At 39.0% G+C, this 15,793-nt stretch overlaps 1 protein-coding gene across 6 annotated transcripts in view; it reads left to right on the forward strand.

The window, feature by feature from the left end:
- Positions 1 to 15,793, forward strand: part of GABRA4 (gamma-aminobutyric acid type A receptor subunit alpha4) — an 82,497-nt gene that overhangs the window by 48,774 nt on the left and 17,930 nt on the right. For all 6 annotated transcript variants that reach the window (XM_039542558.1, XM_039542556.1, XM_039542557.1 and 3 more), the window contains one exon: positions 3,804 to 4,063. In XM_039542558.1, the coding sequence (XP_039398492.1) occupies positions 3,804 to 4,063 (260 nt within the window). The remainder of the gene's footprint in view (positions 1 to 3,803; positions 4,064 to 15,793) is intronic.

Below are 15,793 nucleotides of genomic sequence, written 5' to 3' on the forward strand. Positions count from 1 at the left end.
GGAACAAATGATGGCAGCCAGTCCAAAAAGCTAACAGAATGTTAGGAACCATTCGGCAAGGCATAGACAGAAAATATAATGCCACTATATAAATCCATGATATGCCCACAGCTAGAATATTGTATGCAGTTCTGGTCACCTCATCTCAAAAAAAGATATCTTAGAATTGGAACAAGTACAGAGAAGGGAAACAAATTGATTAGGGTTATGGAACAGCTTCCATATGAAGAGAGATTAAAAAAGACTGGGATTGTGCATCTTGGAAAAGAGATGATTAAGGAAGGAAGATATGATAGAGGTCTATAAAATCATGAATGTTGTGGAGAAAGTTAATACAGAAGTGTTGTTTACCCCTATACATAATACAAGAACCAGAGGTCACCCAGTGAAATTAACAGGCAGAGGTTTAAAACAAACATAAGGAAGTACTTCTTACAAATACACAGTGAACCTGTGGAACCTGTTGCCAGGGAATATTGTGAAGGGCAAAAGTATAACTGGGTTAAAAAAAAAGAATTAGATAATTGGCCTCAGTGAGTTCTGAGCTTGCATTAATGCTAGTTACCATGGGGGGTGGGGGGGACAAAGCTCACAGTTTTTAGGGGCCAGTTCTATAGATCTATAGAGTTGAGTTCTGCAAGCCCGCCCACGGAAATTATGCTGCCTTGTATGGCTCACATCCTATAGTAGCCAAACCTATTGTAATACTGATAAGTAACAGAAACATGCACAGTATTAAGTCAGATTTGTGTTGTTATTGTATAAGTTTGGTGCCAAAATCTTACAATAAACTATGTACAAAAGATCTGATTTTTACATATTGGGTATGGGATTCTATAGACGAAGTAGAGTTTTGGAGATCTGCTGCGTGGTGGATATGGGAGATCAGTGTCCCTTAGGAAAGGGGGAGAAATAATCTGCATCGTTTTAGGGGGGTTACATTTTTGCTTAATATGATGATTCTTTTTTAAAAAAATGCTTATATGTGCATCTGCTTGGAAATGCACAGGTGTGTTTAGGGGTCATGTCTGTTAGCATTTTAATAGAACATAATTTGCAGTCTGGAAAGTTAGCCTATGACACACATAAACATAAGGAGCAGTTAGGGGCTGGGATATTTTTGAAATATCTTAAAAGCTTATAAAATACAGAAAATTGCATCTGATACTTTGAAAACATTCTGGGGAAGAACTTCTGCCCCATCAACACCATTTTATTTTATTTTATTTATTTTATTATGTTTTCTCCCTTCTCAGCATCACTAAGCTCTCCCAATTGTAGATTGGCTGCTTAGTTCAGAGCTTACCCATTGTGCCACTGACGTCCTCGGGTAATTTAATAGCTACTAGCTTTTCAATCCCCCCCCCCCCAAATAGGAGAGGTATGATTCTGGGAAATAATTGACAAATCACTCCAGCATTAAGTGGTGTCTTCTTGAGGAGGACTCTGACCAATGCATGTTTAAGAAAGATCAGCACCTTCTGCTGCTAACCAACACATTAATAATGCCATCAGTAAAGACATATCAGCTAAACTACTGGGTCTTGGAAAACAGAGTCATCTTCTTTAGAAACAACATTTTCCATAGGAATTTCTTTATTAGCTAAATTACTTTACTAAACTGCTCAAGATAGCCTGAGACAATCCCATCACCCACATCAGTATGTCCACCATCACCTTTATGAGGAAGACTCCTGCAAGCTCACAATGAACTGTATTTATCTTGTTGGGTTTGACTTTGAGTTAACTTCCCTCCCTTTCCATGAACCTGCTATTTTTCTTTTTACTCTCATGCAACAGGGCAACCTTTCTAGGTTCCTTATTCAACCTGTTATACAACCTGCATTGGTGGCCTCCTTGTGTTCTCCAAAGACCCTATATAGTTTTATCTGGATGAAGCATTTATGTATTAGATTCCCATACTGCTAGTGTCACATATTTACTTTTCAAAAGAAATGGGGCCAACCAACATGAGCTCAGGAATTTCAATATCCATTAAAAACTTTATCTTCAAATAGAATCATTCATTTTACACGGTGAGAAATTCTTAATGTATGAACCACACACTAAGCCAAATTTGGTACAGATTTTTGTTTTCATAAGTAGAGTAAAGAGTAATCACGGAGTTTTCTTTTGGATTATCCTGTTAAAACTTAAGCAGCATATTCATAGTACAATAAGTATATCTTGTGTTGGAAGAAGGGGAATTTTTTTGAGGCATGAACAGTGCTTGCAGTACTTTACATAACATAAGAAAGCAAGTTTACAACTTAGTTTTATACTATATGTGTTTACTTCATTGTAATACCTGAAATGCAGTTTTTGAGTTCAGCTGAGACCTTCATGCATGCAGATTTTAATTAAAAGTGTTCTCTTTCAGATGAAAATATCTGAGTTTCATCTCCATACTTCTAGCAGAAAGATAAGGTTGTGGGTGCCTTGTTAAATAACAAAGTTGCCAGCCCGACAATGCTCCAATTTTTTTGAGCACCAAAATAAATTGTTTTCTTTTAATCTTAATGGTGCTATTTCTACTTGGATTATCAGTAGAATAGGGGAAAAACACATGTTTGATGGAGATGCTGAAGATAATTTAATATTTTTCTTCTTTAGCCTGAGTACAGTACTGTATATTACAATATAATGCTTCTAAAAGGAAATATCTACCGAATACTAACCCACAGCGTGAAATTATATAACATACGATTCCTGTATAAAAATATATGTAGAAAAAATGCTGATAAGTGGAAGCACAAAAGTTTTATTGCTGTGAGTTTCAAATTACCTACACAATTCACACATGGGGCTTTTCACGTGGCTATGCATTCCCTCTAAGGAGCAGTAACACTTTTTTGGTATTTATACAGTATAAACTGCATATATATATATATATATATATATATATATATATATATATAGAATTCATTGTGGTGATTGGTAGTATGTTGTCAGAAGCCAGGGTTTAATGCATTATTCATGAGTGGCAAGCCCTTGTATTAAGTATAAAATGCATAAATCTCCATATGAGGTAATTGTCTTCCTCGTCCTGTCAGATAAATTCCTTTTCTGCATAATGAAGCACAATCATATTTTTATGTTTACCTTTACGGTCCACCTATTTTGCCCCTAATTTCCTCTTAGAAGTTCCATGTTGAGGAAACTCATCAATGTGGATGATAACAGCTGCAAACAAATCAAAACACCTCAGCCCATAAAGGACCTCATTTTGCAGTCTTTACTCAGGCAAGTCTCCTATTGGCTTCAAGTGGAGTTTTGCCAGAATAAAAACTGGAAGATCAGGTCCAATCACTGTTTCCGTTCACCCACAGACCTTGAGAGCAAGACACAGGACTCTCTTTTCATGAGGGATTGAGAGATCTTGTTCTTCACACATTTTACTAGCATGGGAGTATTAGTCTCAACTTGGGACCTGAATTGAGATCCTCTAATGGCATTAGAGTTACGTTATCCCTGGACTGCAAGGTCAAGCTCAGTACAGCAGTGTTTTCTCACAAATTGTTGTTGCCTATTTTGCTTTTAAACTATAAGGATCACTAGTGCTATTTTAAAAAAATTGAATATTCCTTTCTCCTCATTATTCATTGGCAAGATCATTTAAGTGGCATATTCAGTTAAATGATGATTATCTTGAGATCTGCAATTTAATTGCATTTTTTGATGTTATTAGGTTTTGCAATCCCAGATGGAAACTACTAGATGGTTTTGATTTTTCTTTTTTTTTATTTGCATTCTGATCTACATGGATAGAGCAATTAATTTTGCTTTGTTTCTTTGCTTTGAAGGAATAACGACAGTTTTGACAATGACAACATTGAGCATCAGTGCAAGGCATTCATTGCCAAAAGTATCCTATGCTACTGCCATGGACTGGTTCATAGCTGTCTGCTTTGCCTTTGTGTTCTCTGCTCTTATTGAGTTTGCTGCTGTCAACTATTTTACTAACGTTCAAATGGAAAAGGCCAAAAGGAAGACAGTGAAATCCCTCCTTGAATTTCCAGCCATGCCGGTGAAGCGAGAACAGTGCACAGAAGAGGCACTCATGGTATTTTATTTATTTATCTGTTGTTTGTTATACTGTTTTTAGGACTATATACACATGTTTATGAGTCCAATGCATGACAAATAGTTGACAATGTATTTATAGGGTCATGTAAGAGAACATTGTAAGGGATAAATCCTGGTCCTATTGAGGGCTTTTTCCCATTGTCATAAATGGGACCAGGACTTGGTTCTCTTAGGATCTTTCCATACTGTCCATTTTGATTAACAAATTATACCTTCCAGATAGAGGTCCTAATCTTGGTGAAATAGAGTGAAGACAAAAGTAGAATATTTAACAACACATGTAGCTTATATTTATCCATCTGAGAAGAGTGGGCCAGACTGCATCCTCCTCATGGGAGGGAGCTAAGCTAGAAGGTTCTCCTCGTGGGGTTTCCTCCCAAATCATTCTATTGTGTCACTTTCACTCCACCTCCCTGTTGCCCAGGCTGTGTGTCCAGTCCACAAAATCTACAGATCCCAGGGCACCAGAGAAGACTGGGATAATCTACATGGAGGCTTGATGCCTTTCTACTGTATGTGTTTTAACCTTCCCTTCACTCTCTTGTCTTCACTGGAGCCACATTATCTGGGCCTCCCCTGGCTGTGGCTGGCAACAGCACTCTCAGAGTCTGAGACTATTACTTTTCCATGGAAATCTCTGCAAGACTAATGAGGGTGACAATGCACCTTATCCTCAACCTAGATCCCAGCCTGCTCACTCCTTTCTACTGTCACCCCCTGCACAGTGTCCCAAGCCACCAGGGTGCCCTCTGAAGACTCCCAGGGGTAACCACAGAGGCAACTATATCCATATCCATGTAAGAGGCAGGCCTACCACTCTCTGTATGCAGATCTGGGATTCATATTTAATTAGGATTTCAAAGAAGGAAAGAAAACGTGTATCATCATCCAGAGTCAGGATCCAATGTAGTGGTGGTGATGGTCTGGCTGCAAGCAGTAATTTTAAAATCAGTTAGAAAGATTAAAAAAATAGCGTTCAGCAATAAGAAAGTTCTCCTCTACACTAAACATGGAATTCAAATGTAATTTTGAGGCTTTGCTATTGCCATTTATAATTTTTTTAAATCTTCCTTCCATTGCTGAGTGATTGGACTGTGACAGCAAAAATCAGTAGGTTGTGTCCATCAATAATTAGATCTTTCTTCTTGCAGACTGTTTTTTAATAGTCTCTTTTTGCCCCCTCTCCTGAATTTATTAATTAAGCAGTTAAAGTTTTGGTTTGAGCCTGTTGGGAAGGACTTCTTTGGGATTCTGTAACCCTTTTATATCTTCATTTATTTATTTTAATTTAGCAAAGAATTCTGATCCCCTTGCTCATGCTGAGTAGCACATTACTCCCCAGGGAACAGTCCCATTTAAATCAGTAGAGTAAGGTACTACTCAGAATAAGCAAGGGTGGCACAATCTGTCCGACAATCAGTGTTCCTTTATGTGCAGATCTCATAGCACTGAACCTTCATTTTCTATGAAATCAGTAAGTTGTTTAGGACTCTTATCACGTGAGATTTGTCAGATCCTGTTATTTCAGTCATGCGTTTGGTTTTCAAGGAGCTGATTATAATGTCTTTTTGCACAGGCACCCCACCTAGCTACTGCCAAACCTTGTCCATGGATTGCTTTTTAGCTATCGTAGTGTCCTAAATGAGATCTAGGTGGTTTGTGTGATTCTTATCTTGATATCCACACTGGCTAATTAAAAGTCTGTCCCGCAACTCCCGTTGAAGTCAATGGACGCTTGAGTTGTATCAGACCCTAAGAGTATGCCTATACTGCAAAAATGCCAATGGCAGAAAGTTTCAGAGCCCACGTCAGTTTCAAAGTCTTAGCGGGAATGTCTACATGACTATTTCTAGCCTCATCATGTGAGCTTGAGGCAGTTGACCTGGGTTCTGAGACTTGCTGCAGCGGGTGTTTTTTTTTTTTGTGTGTGTCGTGTAGATGTTTCCTTTGAGTCCAGAAGCTAGATCCTCAGCTCCACTCGGCTTCAAGCCAACTTTGTGATTCCCCCAGACCCTGGGGAAGTGGGGTCTGATTCTGAGCAGATGAAAACAGCTGGAGCAGGGGCCAAGGTCCCAGGGGAAGGAAATGTAAAGGAAAATGGAATTCAAGAAAGCTGCTGAAAAGGGCCTGGGGATTATATGGTAAATTCTCAGAATGGAGAGGGGTAACTAGTGGTGTTCCCCAAGGGTCAGTCCTAGGACCAATCCTATTCAATTTATTCCTAAATGATCTGGAGAAAGGGGTAAACAGTGAGGTGGCAAAGTTTGCAGATGATACTAAACTGCTCAAGATAGTTAAGACCAAAGCAGATTGTGAAGAACTTCAAAAAGAGCTCACAAAACTAAGTGATTGGGTAACAAAATGGCAAATTAAATTTAATGTGGATAAATGTAAAGTAATGCACATTGGAAAAAATAACCCCAACTATACATACAACATGATGGGGGCTAATTTAGCTACAACGAGTCAGGAAAAAGATCTTGGAGTCATCGTGGATAGTTCTCTGAAGATGTCCACGCAGTGTGCAGAGGCGGTCAAAAAAGCAAACAGGATGTTAGGAATCATTAAAAAGGGGATAGAAAATAAGACTGAGAATATATTATTGCCCTTATATAAATCCATGGTACGCCCACACCTCGAATACTGTGTACAGATGTGGTCTCCTCACCTCAAAAAAGCTAGCACTAGAAAAGGTTCAGAAAAGGGCAACTAAAATGATTAGGGGTTTGGAGAGGGTCCCATACGAGGAAAGATTAAAGAGGCTAGGACTCTTCAGCTTGGAAAAGAGAAGACTAAGGGGGGATATGATAGAGGTATATAAAATCATGAGTGATGTTGAGAAAGTGGATAAGGAAAAGTTATTTACTTATTCCCATAATACAAGAACTAGGGGTCACCCAATGAAATTAATAGGCAGCAGGTTTAAAACAAATAAAAGGAAGTTCTTCTTCACGCAGCGCACAGTCAACTTGTGGAATTTCTTACCTGAGGAGGTTGTGAAGGCTAGGACTATAACAATGTTTAAAAGAGGACTGGATAAATTCATGGTGGCTAAGTCCATAAATGGCTATTAGCTAGGATGGGTAAGAATGGTGTCCCTAGCCTCTGTTCGTCAGAGGATGGAGATGGATGGCAGGAGAGAGATCACTTGATCATTGCCTGTTAGGTTCACTCCCTCTGGGGCACCTGGCATTGGCCACTGTCGGTAGACAGATACTGGGCTAGATGGACCTTTGGTCTGACCCGGTACGGCCATTCTTATGTTCTTTTAGCAGAACACTGATTGAATAAGAGCCAACTATGTGATGCATTTGCAAAAAAGGCTAATATTCCAGGGTTTATTAACAGGAGTGTCTTATCTGAGACATGGGAGGAAATTTTCTTTCTCTACTTGGCCCTGGTGAGGCCTCAACTGGATTAGTGTGTCCAGTTTTTGGCACCACAATTTAAGAAAGATGTGGACAAATTGGAGAGAGTCCAGAGGAGAGCAGCAAAAATGATCAAAGGTTTAGAAAACCTGACCTATGAGGAAAGGGGAAAAAACTGAGTTTGTTTAGTCTTGAGAAGAGAAGATTGTGGGAGGACCTGGTAACAGTCTTCAAATACGTTCAGGGCTTTTTATAAAGAGGACAGTGATCAATTGTTCTCCGTGTCCACTGTAGCAAGGAAGATTTAGATATTAGTTAGGAAAATATTTCTCTCCTGCTGTCCACTCACTTCCATTTTCCTTCCCATTCTTTGCTCTCTCATCACCCTCCTCCCATAGCTATTCCATAGTATTACCCCTTGTGGATACTCTGAACATGGAATAAGTATGTGCACATGTAGAATTATTGCAGAGTCCCTATTGAGTTTTTAATTCACACCCTAACTTAGTTCATCAGGGCCGGCTCCAGAAACCAGCTGAGCAAGCTGGTGCTTGGGGCGGCAGATTCTATGGGGCGGCATTCCGCCCAATCCTAGGGCGGCACGGCAGTTTTTTTTTTTTGGTTCCCTGATCCGGCCGCCCTGTATGTAATAATAATAATAGGATTTGATAAAATTAAGATTATTTATAATTAGAAATAGTTTTTCAAGTATGTATGTCATCCATGAGACCAACAATAATTTTAAAATGTGTTTTTCATGTAAAGTCAACATATATATTACTCAGACCAATATACTGTGTTTTTTTAAAGAGATATTTAGATTTTTAATCAAAAGCCCATTCTCCAAATATCTGATAGCTTTCTAAGAAAAACCTGTTTCCTTGGAAAGAAATGCATTCTGGTCTATTTGGAGGTTTCAATTTGTATTATGCATTATGCAAATCTATACCAGAGGTAGCATAGCTTTGACTACAACATACTTTGAGAAAAATATTGGTTGTATGATGTGACTAGTTGTTCTTTTGTGTAATTACATTTACTTCACTATGTTTATATCATGAATTGGACTGACCTAATATATTTTAAATTAAATTACATTTTGTCTAAAGAAAACAGTAAGTTTTTTCAGAGCATAGTTAGACAATCTGATGCATTTTAACTCAGACCAATATATTCCAATGCTCTCATTACTCAATCAGTCTAACACAACTTTCTGACATCAGTGGATTTATTTCCATACTTGGGCCTCAGTTCTGCAATTGACTCTGCTCTTGTGAAACAAATTACAGGATTGGTATCTTGGGATCCAATTTTGACGTCTTTACATAGGCAAACCTCTTTCCTCCCTCCTGTCAGCCATGGTCTTTCAGAGACTCTTGGAGACGTTCGATGGAACTCAACGGGCGTTGGATCAGGCCCTTGAGCCTCCACTGTGATGCACTGGTGTTGCCGCAAGCATTGCACCATAACTTAAATTAAAGAGCTTAGTGGTACACAGGATACATCACATGGGATGTTTGACTGAAAGGGAGTGTTCTTGCATTATTCATACTGAGATGCAAATATTTATTCTCTTTTTGCTGTTTCTTCTTCTGGAATAATTCTGGTATTTGGCCATACTGTAAATATCCAAGTATTTATATCATTAAGACACAAGCAGTTTTTGTTTTCCATTGTCAGTCAAGGTTATAATAATAACTTTTCTGATCAGGCCTGTAAAGACTCTCATTTTCTTGATACCTCTGTAGGCTAATTTAAATTTGATAACTTTATTGTATTACATTTACCAAGGCTGTATCAGCTCCTGTAAGAAATGTAATTTGTGTGTCACAAACAAAAACTGCCTTGGTTTGTGGGTTTTTTTTTATTTGTCTCCAGTTTGTCCCCATTAAAAGATTGTCAATATTTTGTTAGTGTATATATCTATAGAAGTCAGTTTTGCCTAGTATTGTTCTGTAGCTGGTAGAAAGTGCTGATAACATAGCAAAAGAGTAATCAGTTCACATGAGCAGGAAAATCATGTCATATTAGTAGGTCAAATTCTATTCTCTGATGTGCAGCTCCTGTTGAAATCAATGAGGGTTGTGTGGATGAATTGAAAGGGTAGAATTTGGCCTGTGACTATTTTTATATTAGAAATTGCTTTGTTACTACAATGATTTAACATACAGTAGCAGGTCAACATGAAGTCAATATTTATTCAGAAACATGATGACTGGGCCTTTTGAGGAAAAATTATTTTTCTTTCCATAGACTCATAGACTTTAAGGTCAGAAGGGACCATTATGATCATCTAGTCTGACCTCCTGCACAATGCAGGCCACACAATCTCTCCCATCCACTTCTATAACAAACCCGTAACCTATGTCTGAGTTATTGAAGTCCTCAAATTGTGGTTTGAAGACCTCAAGCTGCAGAGAATCCTCCAGCAAGTGACCCCTTCCCCATGCTGCAGAGGAAGGCAAAAAGCCTCCAGGGCCTCTGCCAATCTGCCCTGGAGGAAAATTCCTTCCCGACCCCAAATATGGCGATCAGCTAAACCCTGAGCATGTGGGCAAGACTCACCAGCCAGCACTCAGGAAAGAATTCTCTGTAGTAACTCAGATCCCAGCCCATCTAACATCCCATCACAGACCACTTTTTCTTTGCCCTCTCTTATGATTTCCATCTTAGGGTGTAGCAGTTGCTTCTGAAGGGAAATAAGGGCCATGCCTTATTGCTTTTAAGGGCTTTGTTCAAAGTGTATTCTCAGTTATGTGTTGCTTACTTTCTTTCATATGCAATTTCTGAACAAAGAGACATGTCTTCCGTACACAGTGTTCTTACTCCAAGTTCAGCTCCCTTCTGTTGCTCTTGTCAGCTCCTTGTCCTCTCCCAGGCCTTCAGTTCACTCAGTTCATTATTTCCATGCCCCCTCTGGCTACCCTGCCTTCTGACTGGGACACTTACTGCTGTGGTGGTTGATGTCACCTCCTCCCCACCACGTCAGCTTCCTTTACTTCTGTCTCGTAGACAGGAAATCGGTCACCTATATCTGCCCAGATAATACTCCTCTTCCCTGGGCTTATGGGTAGTGGGATTTTTTGTGTGTGTGTGTCCAGTCTGTAAGGCGATAGGATATGGCAACCCAGGATGCAAGGAATCTGCACTTCTCCTAGTCCGCTTCTGCCTGCATTATTCCTGAGAAAAGTGCAGCAGAGCTTAGAGCTACCCTCCTCTGACCCAAACCAATGGGCGAGGACAGGTAGCACCTATCATAGCCTGCCCTCCCTCAAGTGTAATCCTGGGGTGGCGGGGCGGGCAGCAGGTTAGCACCTTCTTGCATCAGAAAGAGTGGATCTGGACCTGTATGTTTTGATCTTTGTTTAGGAAAAGCAGAAATATTGTTGTATGTCATTAGGGTTGCCAACTGTGGTTGGCTGTATTACTGGAGGTTTCATCACATGATATAATCTTAATTTAAAGATTAATCTTTAATCCTAGAGACTCCAGGACAAACCTGGAGGATTGGCAACCCCAGTGCTGGAGGAAGCTGATTGATTTATGGTTTGTCAGAATCATGGCTCTATTTTTATGTTTCTGTGCTAGTTTCACTTCCATTTAAAGACATACTGACTTTTTGTGTTAAATTTCATCACATTTTGGGTCATTTAAAAAAGTTCTATTTTAAAAAGCAAATCTCTTCAGCACTGTTAGTAAGATCTTTATCCTTCTCGGTGTATCTCTGGGATGTCTGGTTCAAAAAGTAGGTCAGTTTAAACAAACCCTTTCCTACCATTCTGAGCACTTAAAATTAAATCAAATATTTTTAAAGCTTAAAGTTACAAATAGATGTAATTCATACTGACATGGTTCCCCTTCGTTTATCCTTACTAACCCAGCTAAAGTATTGTTGGCTTATTGGGTGTCTGTTTAAAAATCTTATAATTTTTGGTCATTTATTATCCAAACCTAGCACATGCCAGATATTCTCTCATCATTGTTGTTTGAGGGTTAAATTGTGACCACACTGAGCCAATAGGAGTTATGCCATTGGCTTTAATGGGGTAGGATTTCACCCTGTGACTTCAGGCACAGTGCTGAGCAAGGAGAGATGCATAAGGTGCACTCCACAATTCCCCCCACCCTGCTTCCTCTTTGCTCTAATAGCGGCAGTACATTAGCTCCTGCTGTCCCACTTTAGCTATTCTAGCCAGTGAGTAGAGGGGTGGAGCCTGCCCTGAAGAGGGAGTAAAGTGGCAAGTGGCTTCACTTGCTCCAACATGACCAGATCTAATGGTCAGATAGCCCATGGATGGGTACATGCTCTCTTACCCCCTTGCATGGACATGCAGTCACTCACATTCTGGCCCTAGCTGTTTAGTCACACAAGTGTTTAAACAACGCTAGAAAATGGAACAATGATTCAGTTTTAAAATGTAATAGTAGTGTTTCATTTCTATCTCCATGGTCTTAGGTATTTAAAAACAAAAAGTAGTGGTGTTTAGCGGTTAAATCCAGCCAGGAACCAAATGAGAGACTCTGGCCTTTAAAAATGTCAGGTGGTCATGTAAAAGGAGGGGCATGATCAAATAAAGCAAAGGAGGAAGCTTTCAGTGCTCGGTGAATAATTTCTTTGACATGTCAACAATTTTCTATCGCTTTAGGTTCATTAGCATCTCTGCTGTCAGTAATTTAGAGTAATAATGAGAGAGCAGTTCTGTGTGGGATGAAAGCAGATGTGGGTCTAGAGTGAGTGGCATATCTCATACTAAACCCTATTTGAAAGGTATGGTTGTGATGACTAGCTGACTAACTCTGCAGTGATTCAGTGTGCATGCTGAGCATTTGGATACCCGAGGATAAAGTCCAGCTTCTATTTAAATATCACTGTTAGCCTGCTAAGGCCCTGAGAAGCCCTTTACATACTGTGAGTAGTCCCATTGACTTCAGTAGAGTTAAGCATATGTATAAGTCTTTACAGGATGGGGCCTACCTGCCAACATTGCAAGTAGTTTAAATGGGCTTCTTAGTATTTCACATTAGCAATATCATTCTGAAAGGTATAAAGCAAAGAGTTCTATTAACTTGGGTGGTCCCTCTCCAGAAACCTTGGATTGACGAAACCTTTGATACGGTTAGGATGTGGAACATTTTCAGAGGCAGCCGCAGAAAAGTGAAAGCTTTCGTTCTTTGGAAGGTGTGCAGAGTAGTTCTTGGGAGATGGAAATCAAGATATTAGATTTAGGAGGTCAGGTTCTGATCCCATGGGTGTAAATAAATAAAAAAATCCATTGAATTACAGATCTGGGTCTGTCCATAGATAATCAGGTTGTAATGATGGCAATGTGACAAAATTGTTTGACTTTAAAGTTGTCACCACAGGACTTCTGTCACAGCAGCTTTCTTGTAAATAAACAGGATGTCCTTCTGGAGTGCTTCCCACCTGCAAAGCCTGCTAGAAAGTGTAGCAGTTTGCTAATTCTTGTAACTTTCTAATACTATAAAGAACTGCCAGAATTGCAAGCTAGGCACTGTGAGACTCTTCTCTGTCATTACTCATTTTAAGCTCCAAAGGCCTGAGTCAACTTCCATTGAGTTAATTGGATTTTGGATCAGGCATTTACTTTGCAAATTAAAGCATAAATAGATAATGTTGTTCTTGTAGGCCTCTGTTCAGGAAAGCACTTAATTAAGCACATGCTTAATAAGTGAAAGCACATGCTTAAGTGGATTACTAACTAGGGGTGGATTTAAGCATGTGCTTAAGTGCATTCCTCAGTCAGGGAGGATTGAACAGATCCACTGAAAAGTAAATACTCTTCAGTTTCACCATTGAAATAAATAATGGTGGTTGTTTTAATATTGGCTTCAAGAACCCAGTTAAGATTTGTATCAAACCAGTTTATCAGATTTTTTTTCTTCTAGTTTTTAATGAAAGTAAATATTGAAAATACTACAATATTTGGCTATCTTGGAACATTTTAAAAACACAAAAGGAGACTAAGCCCCTGGCTGGCTGGAGTAGGATTTTCAGATAGTTCTGAATAAATACTATGCTTTCTAAAGAACAAACAAGGAAAAGGCTACATTTTTTAAAAGTTGTCATTTCAATAGTCATCATTTATATGAATGTGTATTTATCCACAAAGAAGATCAACTTGCCTATTTCCTGTAAAGATTTTTATGATAAACCTGTGAGTTAAATTTGAATTCTTATTTGTACTGTGGCTTCAATTTTTTTTCTTGGTTTGAAAATTGTTATGGGAAAAACTGAGCAGTGAGGTTTATGGTACAGGTGAGCCTAAGCACCACCAAACTTTAGGATGAGTTTTCTATGCTAATTGGGACATTTTAGCTGATTTCATTTGTACTCTGAGGGGATGAAGGGTGAGGAAATAAAGCTGTTAGAAGCTTGGAGAAATCCCTCAGGCAGATTAGTATGTTTTCAAAGGCATTTTCACCAAGCCACTGTAGCAAATTTAAGGAGAATTTAAGGTCACTGGAGAATTGAAAAGTGGAGAAAACACTTTTTTAAAGTCCTTTTCATTTCCAATCAACTCTTTCCTCTCTTCCTTTGAATACACTGTAGGGAACAATTCTGCAATGGGGGATAAACAAATAGACCTAATGGATCTTTTCCATATTCAGTTCTATTTCCTGATTCTCATAATCTGGCCTTATCTAAATTGCATGCGGTTTTTTGCATTTTTATTTTAAATCTTGAACCTAAATATTGCACAGCTGGAGGGGGTGATATGACACAGTTTAATATCTGGCATTACGGAGAGGATTATAAAGAGTAGCTTTCAATAACTATTATTTCTGTTCACATAATTCTAAATTCTATTGATTTCCAAATTATGAAATAGCTTTTGTGCACTATGGTATTCTTCTCTCTTTGTAATGGAATTCATTGTCCTTTGTGCAGGTGTAGATTTTACTAGGACTAGGCAAAACAAAATCTATAATGCATTTCTTCAGTAAATATTGATCCCGTGGCTCTAGAATGTCAACTTAAGAGAGATTTCTATTCCAAGTGTATATGTTTTGCTGTGACATGGCAACATGGTGAATCAGGGCCAGAAAGGATTTTTGATTTTCTTACAGTACATAACCAACATTAAATATCTGGGGGAGGGGCAGAAGTGAACAATGCATACTAAAGATAGGAAGACCACTGTTGTTTACACTGATGAGAAGATGTTATCTCCACGGCAAATCTCATGCAGTTTGGCAAGCTGTCCCGTCCTCCTGAAGTAACTGGAAATCACCGTTTCTCTAGGAAACAGCAGACAGGATAAGAAAAGAGCTCTTGGATTAGAGTACAATCGAAAACGGTTTCTAAACTGGGATAAAAGCAGGCGTTTGGGGTGGCTAAACAGTACTGTACTTATTGACAGAATCTTTGCCTAAATCTTCCAAATTTATATTGAAATCCAGACAGGTGACCACCCTTACCGTCACAATTTCCTCTTAGAGAGGATTTTTAAAATTAGCCATATTTGCACTTTATTTACATGTGCTTTGCTGTGGTTGCATATGTAAATTAAGGAATTGTGGCACTAGTGGCTAAGAAGCATCATCTGAAAACAAAATTACTCAATTTGTTCATGGAAGAACCACTATTATGCTGGCAAAGTTGCATGTAGTTGAAGTCACATAAAATGCATGCCTAATTTTGAAAAATCCACACTTTGACTGTGTGACATCAAATTACTCCCTGTTCTTCTTGTACATTAAGTTAACCTGCATGTGGATTGTAAATTACTGAAATCTTAGTGATACTTCTATGGATGAAGACAGACACTAACTCTGGGCCTGCCAAATTATGGAGAGGGCACATGCACATGAATTTAACATTTGCTTTTCTCCACATAACTGTAAACCCCTCTCTAGTCTATATTATGGCTATATCCTTCCCCTTTAAAACAGCCACACAATAAGTCTATTGTTTTGAATTGATGGTACAGTATCTCTGACCTAAACGGAGACCCTACTGCTATAGAATCTAGTGTCATAAAGGGACTATTAAAGCTCTGAAAGAACATGCCTCCGTAGCAGTGGAAGCTTCCTTGTAGTGCACAGTTGCTGCAAAAGCAGTCCTGGGACCTTCCATGAGGTTGCTCTGAATATGTCTGGAGTAGGATGTGGTGGAGAAAGCACTGCTAAAGTGTTGTCTCAGCAGCTGCAGGAGCCACAGCAGTACTTCAGCATCTGGGTCCAGGACTGCTGAAGTGCTGCTGTGGCACAGTGGCTTACTCAATTCAAAATAGTTCTGAAGCTGATTTGCAAATATGTGACCCTAAACTATCACATCCCTGCTTATCAACAGTTGGTGATAGTCTTGAGACTAATGG

Source organism: Mauremys reevesii, linkage group 5 (assembly GCF_016161935.1).
Source record: "Mauremys reevesii isolate NIE-2019 linkage group 5, ASM1616193v1, whole genome shotgun sequence".
Classification (NCBI taxonomy): domain Eukaryota; kingdom Metazoa; phylum Chordata; order Testudines; family Geoemydidae; genus Mauremys; species Mauremys reevesii.